Source organism: Abrus precatorius, unplaced genomic scaffold (genome assembly GCF_003935025.1).
Source record: "Abrus precatorius isolate BTA unplaced genomic scaffold, Abrus_2018 Scaffold9, whole genome shotgun sequence".
Lineage (NCBI taxonomy): Eukaryota > Viridiplantae > Streptophyta > Magnoliopsida > Fabales > Fabaceae > Abrus > Abrus precatorius.
Genome location: NW_020874439.1, coordinates 29,713,643 through 29,727,740, shown reverse-complemented (window position 1 = coordinate 29,727,740; position 14,098 = coordinate 29,713,643). Strand labels below are relative to the sequence as shown.

Below are 14,098 nucleotides of genomic sequence, written 5' to 3'. Positions count from 1 at the left end.
GATTTTTTGCTAGCCTCATTTGGATTGAGGGCATTGGGGGACTTAGAACTAAATTTATGTCTAGATTGGCCCTTAGGATCGAATCTATGGTTAAGTTGACGGTAAGTGTTCCTTAAACTCTCATGATCTAATTCACGACTCAAAGGTTAATCATACTTCCCTAGGATATCAAATCTAGACCCAACTTGGGGCTCCTTATTTGTACCATTATTTCCAAAAAGGCTAATTGAGAAAAAGGATTTAGATCTTTTTCTGAGGGATTTTTTTGCTAACATCGAGAGACTAAATTGATCCTTTTCTTGTCCAAGGCTACTGTCTTGCTTAGACATAACCAAATCTCTATTTATCTCATTTTTAATAGCCTCACTTTCTTCATTTTTAGCAAGAATAGGACGCTTGATATTCTCCTGGATCCCTACATTCTGACTATGATTAATATAATCAATGCACTATTCCTGCCTATGACCATATTTACCACAATTAAAACATATGAGATGCAGTCCTTCATATTCAACTTTGAACTCATGCCCAAACGCTTTTAAAGTTGGGACCAACTTTCTTCTTAGATCTAATTTTACACAAATTCTAGCAAATTTTTCTTTTGAAATTAGGGATGTATGAGGATCAACTTTTAACATAGCACCCAAACAGTTCCCTATTTACCACATAAACTTAGTATTATTCAGTTCTAGAGGGAAATCAGGCATACGAACCCAAACAACGATCTTTTTCATATTATAATCTTTTGGTCTAAACATGGGATGTCATCTTTGTACTAAAAGATAATAATTTAAAATTAACCAAGGCCCATTCTTCCCCTAAGTATTAGCTAGTTTTTGGTTTAAGTAACTATAGCTCACTGATTTTCCTAGGAGTTTAACAATCAGAGTCAATTTCCAAGGTGAACACCAGTCTTCATAATCCTCTAGAGGGATCTTAGTATTAGGGCATAAATCTTGAGGAGTATCAGGAGATTCATAGTTATCTTCAAACTCAGGACAAATAAACTCAGGAGATTCATAGTCTTCTAAGATAAATTTTAGGATTTCATCGTCATTTAAAGTTAAATCCATGTCCTGTGACTCTATAACTTTATCTTTATAAGTGCAAGAACTAGAAAAAAAAAAGTTTCAGAAAACACTTGATCTGCTTTCAACTCTTCAAAACTCAGACCTTCTTGTATGTGCCAGATCCTCTCTTCCATTGGCTTTTCTAAGCCTATCATGACCTTCTTCGTGCTACGGTCCACCAGATCTAGCTCTTTCGTAGACCTTTTCTCAACTTCGTGACGCTCTAGCCCCTCAGATCCTCTAGAGTAGTAGGAAAGACATTGATTTCCTTCCCTAGCGAGCACTACAGGAAAGTTCTCCACTTGCGTAAAGTCTCATGACCCTCGCTGAATAGCAAAGGAAAGAGACCCAGGCCTCTCTCAAGCGAGGCCGTTGATAGCTTTCAAGAAAGAAAGAAAGATTAGGGATCTTGCAGCCAAATACAACTTTTCTCTTTCTTATCTGTCCATCTAAAATCACTATTCATTGTATAATTTAAAATCATTATAAAGTGTTACTTATATAATAACAATATAGTAAAAAAAATCTTTGAAATATGTTATGTGAGACTAAATAAAAATAAGTAACATGAAACTTAAATCAACTTAAACAATTTTAACAATTCTTTTCATCTACTTTCACCTAGTGTAGAACTTTTCCTGTCAATTATATTTGAAAGTCAATTAAGATAATTTTAAAATCTCAACTTATCAATTGTGAGAAAGTTTAATTATCTTCTCTCAACTAAGAAAGCTCTCACTACCTCCCTTGAACTAAGAAATCTCTTGTTGCTTCCCGTGAACTAGGAATCTCCATTGCCTTCCTTGAACTAAGAAAGTTTCATTGCCTCCCTTAAACTGAGAAAGCTTCAATTGTCTCTTTTAAATTGAGAAAGTTGTCACTGCCTTCTCAAAATGAGAGCTTTCACCGTCTCCCCTAAATTAAGAGAACTTTTGCCTCCTCTAAATTGAGACTCATAAAAGAACAAAATCTTTTTGATGTAAAAGATCAGACAAAGTTGTAACTATAAAGCATACTAAAATATAAACTCTAATATCAATTGTTAGCAGCAAATGAAAAATAAAGAATAAAGACATTTGAAAACAAAGCATACACTATGATATAAGCTTTGATACCTATTGTTAGGAGCAAATAAAAGAAGGAGAATAAAGAGATTTGGAAGTAAAATATACTAAGATATAAGATTTGATTTAAAATAGCATAATAGAAGAATGAGAATAAAAAGATTTAAAGGTAGAGCATGTTAAGATATAAGCTTTGATTTAACATAGTTTAATACATATTATATACCTATATCTATAGCTAGACTGGAAAAATATTTAATTCAATAAAGTAATTTAAAAGTTGTTATGTATATCATAACACTAAAGCAAAAGTCCCTTAAGAAAGAGAGATATGGGACTAAATAAGAACAAATGACATGATATTTAAATTAAACTACACAATCTTAACATAATTAAGAATTTAAAACGAAAAATCTCAAAATGTTAAACTAGAGTTTATTATTTAAAAAATAAAATATTAGTTTATTATTTAAGAAATATATTAATGAAATTATTTGTTTTTAATTCATTAGGTGTATATTTTAAATTTAAAATTAATTAAGAATAAAATGTAAATTGCATGTTATTTTTATAATTTTATTTTACTAATTTTATTCTAAATTTTGAAAATCAAAGTTGTTATTTAACCCTTTCTTGTTATTTTATATAAATTTTTATGAATATTTATTTTTATTTTTATTTTTATAAAAAATTCTTTATTACCTTGTATATACTTTTAAATTTTCTAAAAATACATATGCTTGTATTTATAAAAAAAAAATACTATCTTATATATACTTCAAATTTCTATTAAATACTTTTTTATGTTTATAAAATTCATTTGATTTATTCTTTGTAATACTCATAAGTCAAAATTTTTAATATTTACTTATTTTTAATTTCATACTAAAAAAAATATTTTTTTTCTGTTAAAAATTGTAAAATTCATCAATTTATTTTTCAAAATATATACTGTTCTCAAAATTTTTCTTTCAGTCATTTTTAGTTTATTATAATAAAATATTTTTAATATAAAATTATATTTTAATTTTTTCTATCTATCACAATATAATATACAATATATATATATATATATATATATATATGTATAATAAATGTACCTTTTTGATATTTACATCTTTTAAATACAATAATATAAATGAATATTACACTTTTGTTTTTCATGTCTTTTAATTTAATAATATATTCTGAAGCTTTGTATTTATAATTTTTTTATTTAATTATTAAATTGTATATATTTATTTTAAAATAAAACACCTATACATTGTGGGCTATTAAACTAGAAACAGTTTAAATTTTGTAAATAAAGTTATATATATTTCAAAATTTCTTGAATTTAAAAATGGTTTAATTCAAATATATCCATAAATTTTGTAAATATTATCAAATTGGTAGTGTTATAATTTCATTCTATTTACATTAATAGACTAGTTTTCCTTTAAACATCACAGGTAAATTAAATTATTTTTAGTAAATTTTAAATATAAAATTAATTTTCAAAAGAATTTCAAAGTTTTACTTTTAAATGTCTTTCAAACAAAATATTATTTAAAATCAGATAAACCAAATTTATATTTAATCTTATTCTTATTCTTTACTTTTAATCTAATTATATATTAATCAATATCCTAACGATATTATTTTTTAAAAACACATAATACTGTGGGCTTATTGGTACAGACTGTGGGCTTTTAATTAAAATGAAGGCCTTTGGAATACTGAACCACGAAGCTCACACATAAGTTGAAACTATAAAGCTGAAAAGCCCACGAACCACAAGAAGATGCATATTGGCATTGACACTGCAATGTTGACCAAAATATTAATTTTTGTAATCAATTTTTTGTTAATGATTACAGTATTGGCTTCTTTTTTTTTTTCATTATGTGTTTTGTTTTTCATCATTTGTAAAATAAATTACTAATGCAAGGAAATGATGTTTTCGTCTTTCATCAACTAAATTATAAAAAAATAAAGTAAAATAAATAGTACTGTTGCTTCTGCAAGTAAAAATGAAAACACAAACCAAAAACGAAAGAAACATTTCATATTTGAAACATCTTATAAGACGAGCTTATGGTACGAATTGAATGTAAAATCTTTTACATTTTTATTGAATGATATGTTAAAAGGTCAATAAAAGAGACGTACTTCTAAGGTAATTGTAATGGTTATCAAACTCCTTTGAACACCCCTATAAATTATATTTAATTACTTGTTGTTCGTAATTCTCTATTTAATTATATGGATTACTAATAATGAATTATTTAAATAAATATATTTAAATTATTAACATCAATTGTGTTAATTATTTATTTAATTATAAAACATGACTAATTGATGTATATTTAGTTATAATTTTTTATGAATATGTTTCTTTGAAATCGTTGTCCGAACTTTACAAAAAAAATTTGAACAATGGTATATTGGTTGTATTTAAAAAAAAAAAAAGTATCATAATCCTTTATAAAAGCTTCCTTTATTAACACATTTTAAAGTATTACTTCAACCATTATGTTAAAATATTACTAAAAATTGTCAATGAAAATAAATTTTTAAAAATAATAAATATATTTTTGAAATTTTAAAGAAATTAATTTATGTTTTTTATTATTTTAAAAAACTTGTAGTAAGTCTTACATATGTGTAAAAAAGAGGAAGAGAGAGATTGGGAGAACAAGGAAATTAAAAATTGGATAAAGTTTAAATGTTACATAATTAAATTTTAAATCTCAACAATCACTCAAGTTACAACAATGGCCATTTGAAATATTCGTAGTCTCATAAAATAATTTAACTTTAATTTGTACAATTTATTTTATTTAATTATTTTATCATTGTCTTTTTGAATTAATGGTGAACTGTTAAATTTTCAAAAAGATATATTTATTTATTAATTAATATATTAATAGCTTTTCAGATTGTGGTGGACGATTGTAGAAAAGAAATCATGTACAGTTAATGTATTTTGAAATTTGTATAGACGCTTAACGACATTATGAAAAATTTAAGATAAAAAGGTTATGGATTGTTACCTCAATTAATTAGACTTTACAATAGTAATAAAAATTAATTACTAAACAAAATCAAAACACCTATTTAAAAATATATATCATTAATACCTTTTTAAATATTATAAAAACTATTTTATTTTTAGTTTAAAAAACTCATAGTAAGTCATATATGGGAGAAGTAGGGAGAATAATGGAATAAAAATGAATAAAATTTAAGAGCAATGCCATACGTATTGATAACGAGGTTTTCTAAATATAATTGGAATTTTATTTTAGTAACATATATAATAAAAGTTAACATTAAAAATCAGGTTAAAACAATTATTGAGGTGAAACTCTAATTCTAATTGCAGATAATATGCTTATAGTAGTGCATCTAAGATTTATTCAATAAAAAAATAAAGTCTAAATTACAAAGTTTAATTTTATATATTAAGAAAGACTAATGTTACAAAGTTAAACTAATATATTAGTAGAGCATTTTTTTTTAATTTGTACCATTCATTATTCATTATTATCAACTTTGTGGGTTATAATGAATGATTGGATTAAAAATAATAATAGAGTTTTGTTAATTGGTGCTCAAAGAATATTCATTGAAGAATTGAAAAATAATATTTTTTTATTAAAATACATTAAAAGTCATTTAAAAATGTGTATTTATTTGTTTAATGAAAAAAATAATTTTGATTCCTTTTAACATTTACCAAAAGATTTTTTTTACATATTTTATTAATATATTAATAATCTTTAGACTGTTATTTACAGTTATATAAATAAATAGCACGACATTAAAAGCAATGTTAGGGCATCTAGAAATTTGTGTAAAGATGATATTAAAAAATTTAACACAAATAGATTGAAAATTATGTCTCAACCAAATTTTACACTAAAAATTATTAAAAAAATCAATTAAATTTTTTAATAATTATTTTTTATTAAAAAATATATATGAACTTTTCATCAATGTGTAAAAGTGAATAAATAATTAAGAAAAAGGGAAAACCTACCTTTGCAAAGTTTAACTTTAAATTTCGAAGTAATTAAAATAAAATTTTAAAATATTTATGAGATAATTTTTCCTTAATTTGTATTATTGAATTTATTTTGTTTCTTCATCATTAAATTTTAGAGTTACAGTAAATGGTTAAAGACTAATTTTTATTTATTGTGTAATACATTAATACATAAAACAACATTATCACAATTACTATAATGATTAAGAAATTTTAGCAAGTGTATCAAGTTTTGTTAAGATAGTGAAAATAATTACCATATTCATAATGGCTCGTAAGATTATCAATTATTACTTTAACCCAATAATATACATGTTCAACTTATATAACAAAATAATTGGATTTGTGGTTGACAAATGATTTCATATCAAGAACAATATTTAAGATTTGGAAAATAACAAATATAAAGGCACTGAAATTGGATTTCATCTAACTATCCTCGCATGCACTCTTATAAACATATATACACATCCATTTTCTAAACCAATACCATCATAAAATAAAATCACTTGATTATCAATTCCTCAGTAGCAAGATTCTGAGTTTCTTTCTTAAATACCAATCTTTGGCATATTTAACAAATGACTTTGCATTAAGCAATTACAAAGCAATAAATTAGTAATTTCACCCTATCCCTAGCAACAAGATTTATTAAATGTTTCGATCCAAAACTAACTCAAAGACCATTTTCCAATCAATCTTTAAGTTAGAGAAATGAGGTTTGTTTGATTAGAAAATCACAAGTATGAAACATTAGCATTACACAAGGTTAAAAAAATGTGAGTAGCACGATGTATAATATACTTTTTAATATTCTCTTAATATTAATTAAAATTTATTAAAAATTAGAAAAAACACGTGAATTATACTTTTTTTATTTTGAGTTTAATAGTTTTTTCTTACTTTTATAATTTTTCATTAAATTTTAATTATTAAAAATATATTAAAAAAAAGTTACCAACGTTCCTCTTAAAACATTTGCAATCTCACGGGACATTATTTTCTATCACATATTTCATTTTATCATTATATCAACGACTTTTGAGTTGTGCAGCATAAAAAAACATATCGTTCATTTGTGTTATTAATATATCAATATCTTTTGAATTGTGGCATACAGATACTAAAAAAACATCATGACTCATCTTGAAAATCCCATTATTAATGGAGTTTAAAGTTTGTGTAGACCCTTAATAATATTAAAACAAGTTCGAAGCAAATATGTTAAAGTTATTACTTCAACCAAAACTTACAATAAAGTATGACTAAATAAAGACAAAATTTTTAAATACTCATTAACGTAATTTTGAAAATGTGTAGAAACAAATAGCTTTCTTCTTCCTTTATTCAAAAGAAACTTGTAGTAAATCTTACACGAGAGAGGATAAAAAATGAAAGAAGGACAATTGTACTACAAAAATTCGACCCATACACTCGTAGTCATAATTCAGGTTTCATAATTCAATCAATCAACTAGGTCGATTTTGAGGGAATGAAATTAATTTTTTCTAATAGTGGAAACAAATTCTTATAACTTTGGTATTAGCGTTTTGGAGAGTTAAGGAAATTTTACTTAGCTAGTAACTTAATTAACTTAATCTCTCTATAAATATTTATATCTCATTTTGTTCAAGCTTGAAGCAGACATTTTTTCCCCAAATTGCTTGAGGCATAGACGTTTTTTCTCTGAAATTTGAATTGGCAATAAAACCTCCGCAGGCTCTGAAAAATTTCTCTAGTGTTTTTAAATGCAGTTCCATGGTGAAGGGATAAAATTTACTCCTCTTGTAATTGACCCCTCTGCACTGTGCATTCAATTATTTTTGTTTCTACACCAAATATAACCTAAAAAACCGGAGGATTGTATGACAGGTTACCGGGTAACTCATGATTCCATTTTCTTTTGAATTAAAAATGATATTACTGAAACGCTTGAGTTGGTTATGCAAACCATGAAAAAAAGGAAAACCTTTGTAACCATATTCATTTCATTATTATTATTGTTGATGTTGAAGTTGATATAACGTAAGAGAAAGGAAGGGAAAGTTTATTCACTTTTTATCACGTTGATTGTCACTGGATTTGGGTCTCACTCTCTCTCACGGTCCCTTGCATCGCACAACCAACGCCAGAAGAAACTAAAAGCGGACACAAGACCCTTAAAACGTGGAACAGGAACAATTCAGTTCCACACAAAAGTTGTGTAAATAATCATACTTCATGCTTGCGTTTCTTCCATACACATCACTGCATGCTTTTTATGTCTGTTACATTACAAGCTAATCACTGCTTCATGGAACATGCTTCCTTCTTTTTCTTATTCAAAATTCTATTTCTACTATGATTAATATTTCAAGTTCAAGCAACATTATTTTCTTCTTGCAAAGGATACGTTTAATTTTGAGGGAAGAAACATTATAAGCTGACATTGTTGTTTTTCAACTCTGAAAAAAAAAAAAAAAAAGGATAGAATAATAGAGACAATAATTATTATAAAAAAAAGTGGCATTGGAAAATGGCTCTCAGCCCCCCCCCCCCGGGCAGCACGTGCTCCATGATAGACACTGTCATGTGACCTTCTCTGTTCCGTGCTTGCTTCACTTCATCTCTCTCTCTCTCTACTTTTTCACATTGATGCATTTACTTACTAAACTCACCTTTTGGGGTTTGGCCTTTTTCATCTCTCTCTATCTCTCTCCTTTCTCTCTCTTCTTCTCTTTTCTGTGTTTCCGCCGCTGCAACAAGCAAGAGTAGAGTAGCAGTGACTGAGTCACTTGCAACATTTTTGGGCTTATAAAACCACTATAAGGCACCACTGTTTATGCTCTTGGTCATGTATATGATGCCCCATATCAATCTAGTGTTCTAAGCTTCAACCATGGTTTCTATGTAGACACAACACTCATTATCATAGCCATAACCATAACCATATCAATCATTTGACAATCATAACCATGGGTTGCTTACACTCCAAAACCGCTCATCTTCACTCTCCTGAGGACCCTTCCACTGCCTTACCCGAGTCCAAGAAACCCGATCCAGGTTCCCTCTTCACTCTTCCTCCGATTTTGACTCTGCTTTGGTTTTCAACTCATGTCTAAGTTTTTCTTTTTCTTTTGTGGGGTTTGCTTTTTTAGTCGAAATCTAGCTGTGTTGGGTTTTGAAGTTGAATGGGGTGATTCTTTTTCTCGTTTTAATGTTGGTGTGAGAAAGTTTGGGTTTTTAGTTTGTTTTGATTTGTTTTATTTATTGTGGTTTTGAAGAGAATGGTGGGGATGATGTTGATCAAGAGTGTCAGGTTTCAGCATTCAAAGAGTACGGTTTGAGTGAACTCCGAAGGGCCACAAATGAGTTCAGCACAGATTACATTGTCTCTGAGAGTGGTGAGAAAGCTCCCAATGTGGTATACAGAGGGAAGCTTGAGAACAATCGCTTAGTTGCTGTCAAACGCTTCTCCAAACTCTCTTGGCCTGATGCTCAACAGTTCATGGTGAGAGGAATGAGATACTTGTTTTAGCCATCAATTTGGTTGAGAAATTCAAGGAAAAAGGAGTATGACAATGACATGTATATGTTGTTTTTGGAAACACGCTGTAAATATATTGGGTTTTCTTTTATGCCATGTGCATTTTTGGGGTTTGACTGGAAGATGAAGTTTTTTGGATTCTGTCAATTTTTTTTAGAGATTTTTCTACGTACATTTTTTTTTTCATATTAGTGTGGGGTGTTCTGTGGTGCTAATGAGTATTTTTTAACTGGGAGTGCAAGCTTTTGTTAATGGTTTTGGTTGGTCAGGCAGAGGCAGCTGGAGTTGGGAAAGTAAGGCACAAGAGACTGGTGAATCTAATTGGTTGTTGTGCTGAAGGAGATGAAAGGCTCTTGGTAGCTGAGTACATGCCCAATGATACTTTGTCCAAGCATCTCTTTCATTGTACTGCTTCATATCTATCTGTTCATTCAACTTTGTTGCAGTCATTAAAGCTATTTATTAGTTCTAGTACTTTTACCCTGTCTTGTCATTCTTCTCATTGACTTATTGTCTTTGGTTTTGGTGGTAAATAGCTGTTGCCTTCATTTCTTGAAACAGAGTATAAAAGAGATTTTGACCTGTGATAATAATTAATGTTTGATTAGAAAAAAGGGTTATCAGAGACAAGAGAAAGAAGCATGTGAACATAGGATAATATATCATTCCAAAACAGAAAAGGAAAAAACAAACAAATAAAGACAAGCTGATTAATTTAGTAGAGCTGACTAACATCTCTGCATATCCAACAAAGGAACCCCTCTGAAAGGGACATTAGGTGAATTCCATCAAGAAGCAGAGAACTTCATCCCAAAGTAGAGGTAGCATCAAATAATCCTTTCACATTCTGGTATTCTTCTCCACTATTAGCCGTAATTAACTGCATACATTGCAAATCATAACTGAGGCTTTCCCTCTTTACTCTTTCCATGGTTCAAGCTTTCTGGACAAAGTCAATATTGATCACTGTATCTTCTTTATAGAAAGATTCTCTAACTTATATTTCTATCTCCTTATTTCTTAATCTTGTTCTATCTGATTGTTAATGCATTCAAGATTTAATGTACTTTATATGTGAAATGTGACATCTGTGGAATGTGAAATGAGGGGAGATGTATAGTCCAACTGTAGTTTGATAATCAGTTTGTAATAAGTAATCAAGTAGCATCTGTTCCACTTGTCAATTGTAATTTAGTAATCCATTTGCTTAATTTTTACTTGATGAATTGTTTGATTTTATGTAATAGGGGACAAGCAACCATTACCATGGGAAATGCGTGTTAGAGTTGCATACCATGTTGCCCAGGCACTAGATCATTGTAGCATGGAAAACCGGAAAATATATCATGATCTGAATGCATATAGGATTCTTTTTGATGAGGTATGATTATGAATCTATCATTATGAATCTGTCATGAACTACAGTCTGGACGATGCATTTTTCCTGTTTAGGCATATCTATCCTGTATTCTTTCTCTAATTCTGAGCTTGGTTGTTTAAACTTGATACTTTGTTGTTGTCTTCTCTAGAAAGGCAATACCTAATTGCAATTATATTCATATGCTTGCACATGAAGAATGTAATAGATGCCATTAACATCTTTTATTCATCCGGAATGTCTAAAATTGTGCATTGAAAATTGTTTCTAATTTATTTATTTATCACAGGATGGTGATCCCCGCTTATCTAGTTTTGGGCTTATGAAAAATAGTCGAGATGGGAAAAGCTACAGTACTAATTTAGCTTATACTCCACCTGAATTTTTGCGAACAGGTATAATACTTGCCATCATTTTACATAAGCTTCTTATGGAATTCCCAACAGGAATTTGAATATTATCTATATATTATTATATTAATTAGGAATCTTTTGCAATGTGATTTGATCTTTAGAGTCTAGAAGGAATACAAAAATGTTTGTTAGATTCATTGGCAACATTGCTTTGCCTGATTTTCCATTGGTTGTTTCAGCACTGTCTTATAAGAAGTCTTGCTAAGCATAATTAATGATAATATGATACTTAACAACTCCTGCAGGCAGGATAATCCCAGAGAGTGTGATCTACAGTTATGGAACTGTTCTTTTGGATCTTTTGAGCGGCAAGCATATTCCTCCAAGCCATGTATGTTTCAATTCTTCCAAGTTCCAAAATCCATCAAAGCTGTTCATCTGTTAACAAGAGACTTTTTCTTTTTTTGGTCAAATTCATGTGGAAACTTTATCCTTAGTTTCCAAATGGTAGAATGTGCTTTATGTCTTATTGAGCATGCTAAGCATCATATATTACTTTACATTTTCTGGATTCTTTTGGTGTTTGACATGAATCATATAATTCAATCCAAAACATGCGAGTCTCGCCTGGTTATGATATCATGAATAAATAAAATTTTCTGCTTGTAAAATTATAATCACTCTACACCCTTTTGCATGCTGCTGGATATTAAGGTTGCTTTCAAGTTGAAGTCACGTAGTATTAAAAAAGAATCTCATATGATTATAATCTGTAATCCTGTGACAACTTGATGCAGAAATGCCTATTCATGCAGGATAGTTAAATCATATGAAGTTGAATATGGTATATGCTATATATGGGTATTGAAGTTGTTAATAGAATTGATTTTGGTCCTCAGGCTTTGGACCTAATTAGAGGGAAAAATGCTTTGTTGTTGATGGACTCTTCCTTAGAAGGACAATATGCAAATGATGATGCTACAAAGTTGGTTGAGCTTGCTTCAAAATGTCTTCAGTTTGAGGCCAGAGAAAGACCTGATATTAAGTTTCTTCTTACTGCCGTTACACCTCTTCAAAAGCAGAAAGAGGTATTTAGTTTATGTTTTAGCTGTCAATTTTGACCTTCATACATTTTCTGTCCTTTTTTCTCCATTCCAATTGTGTTCAACTTCATTATCTATCCCTTTTCTTACCTTACGAAATCTTTGCATGTTGAATTATTCCCCACTTTTTCTACAGGTAGCATCTCATGTGTTAATGGGTCTAACTAAAAACACAGCAGTGCTACCAACCATGCTTTCTCCTCTTGGAAAGGCCTGTGCAAGAATGGATCTTACTGCTGTGCATGATATATTGTTAAAAACAGGTTATAAAGATGAAGAAGGTGCAGAAAATGAGGTATGTCAAATCACATTTTTACCTCCAACACTGGTTTAATTAGTTCATACAGAGAAACCAATAATCTGAGTGAGATATGTGGGTACGCATATCACTAAGGTTGGTTTGTTTTACTACAGTTTTCTACATATATATGATTTTATTATAACTGCTAGCATGGTTAATATTCCTGTTTTGGCATTCATATTCAAGTTGTTCTTCTGGTTGGGGTTGGCTCATTGCCACTACAAACGTAGAATTATATTTTATGTTTTTTGCTCGGATTCTTTTTTGTCGCACCCTGACTTGCATCACTTAGTAACTGACATGAATGCATATATTGACCCAGTCATTTCTGATCATGCTGCACTTTAGTTGCATTAAAGCATAACACACTACTTCTGCAGTACAAAATTATTTAATTGTTTTACTTCTAAGAGACAAATAAGTCTACAAATTTAAATTTGATTGGTTAGTCTCTGGTTGTTTACCAACTCTTTTTGTGCTTGCTTCTGTCAATTAACTAAAATGTGACTGCAGCTTTCGTTCCAAGAATGGACACAACAAGTGCAAGATATCTTGAACACAAAGAAATTTGGGGATATTGCATTCAGAGACAAGGATTTCAAAAATGCGATTGAGTATTATTCTAAGGTAGATGCACTGTTTCACTTTTCTTGTCTGACTAAAGGAAGGTGCGTTTGGGACACACCCACTGCAAAGCCTTCTTTGTTGTACAATATTTTCTATGGCTTATTTCTACACAAGGATTCGATACTTCGTGATTCTTGAAGCAGAAAAACATTGCTTCCCAAAGCCCTTTAATCAGAGTGCGGAATAGTACACCAGAAGAACATTTTTTGTATTCAAACCTGCTGTCAAATATCCTTATGCTTATTTTATCTACATTGTATCCAATGGCTGTTGGATATGACTATAATTACTAAAGTTGAACATAGTCTGAATGTCCTTCTTCTCTCTGCTATAAACAGTTGGTGGTTATGATGTCTGTTCCCTCGGCTACCGTCTTTGCAAGGCGAGCCTTCTCCTACTTAATGAATGATCAAGCAGAACTTGCGTTAAGGGACGCCATGCAAGCGCAGGTATGCATACCTGATTGGCCAACTGCATTTTACCTGCAGGCTCTTGCTCTCTCCAAGCTGGGAATGGAAACTGATGCACATGACATGCTTAGTGATGGAGCCGCCTTCGAAGCTAAGAGATCTAACAGCTGGCGCGGTTAAAATTCTACTGTGCAGTTCTTTGCTCACTAAACTAGCAGAGTGGCATTAGAGAATGT

The 14,098-nt window shown here is 29.7% G+C and overlaps 1 protein-coding gene across 1 annotated transcript; it reads left to right on the top strand.

The window, feature by feature from the left end:
• Positions 1–8,832: 8,832 nt before the first annotated feature.
• Positions 8,833–14,042, top strand: LOC113851172 (serine/threonine-protein kinase BSK2). The gene is made up of 10 exons (XM_027481650.1): positions 8,833–9,206; positions 9,428–9,654; positions 9,960–10,095; positions 10,938–11,071; positions 11,358–11,463; positions 11,727–11,812; positions 12,321–12,509; positions 12,661–12,819; positions 13,339–13,452; positions 13,791–14,042. The coding sequence occupies exons 1-10, from the start codon at positions 9,119–9,121 to the stop codon at positions 14,040–14,042; spliced, it is 1,491 nt and encodes a 496-aa protein (XP_027337451.1). The 5' UTR covers positions 8,833–9,118.
• Positions 14,043–14,098: the final 56 nt, after the last annotated feature.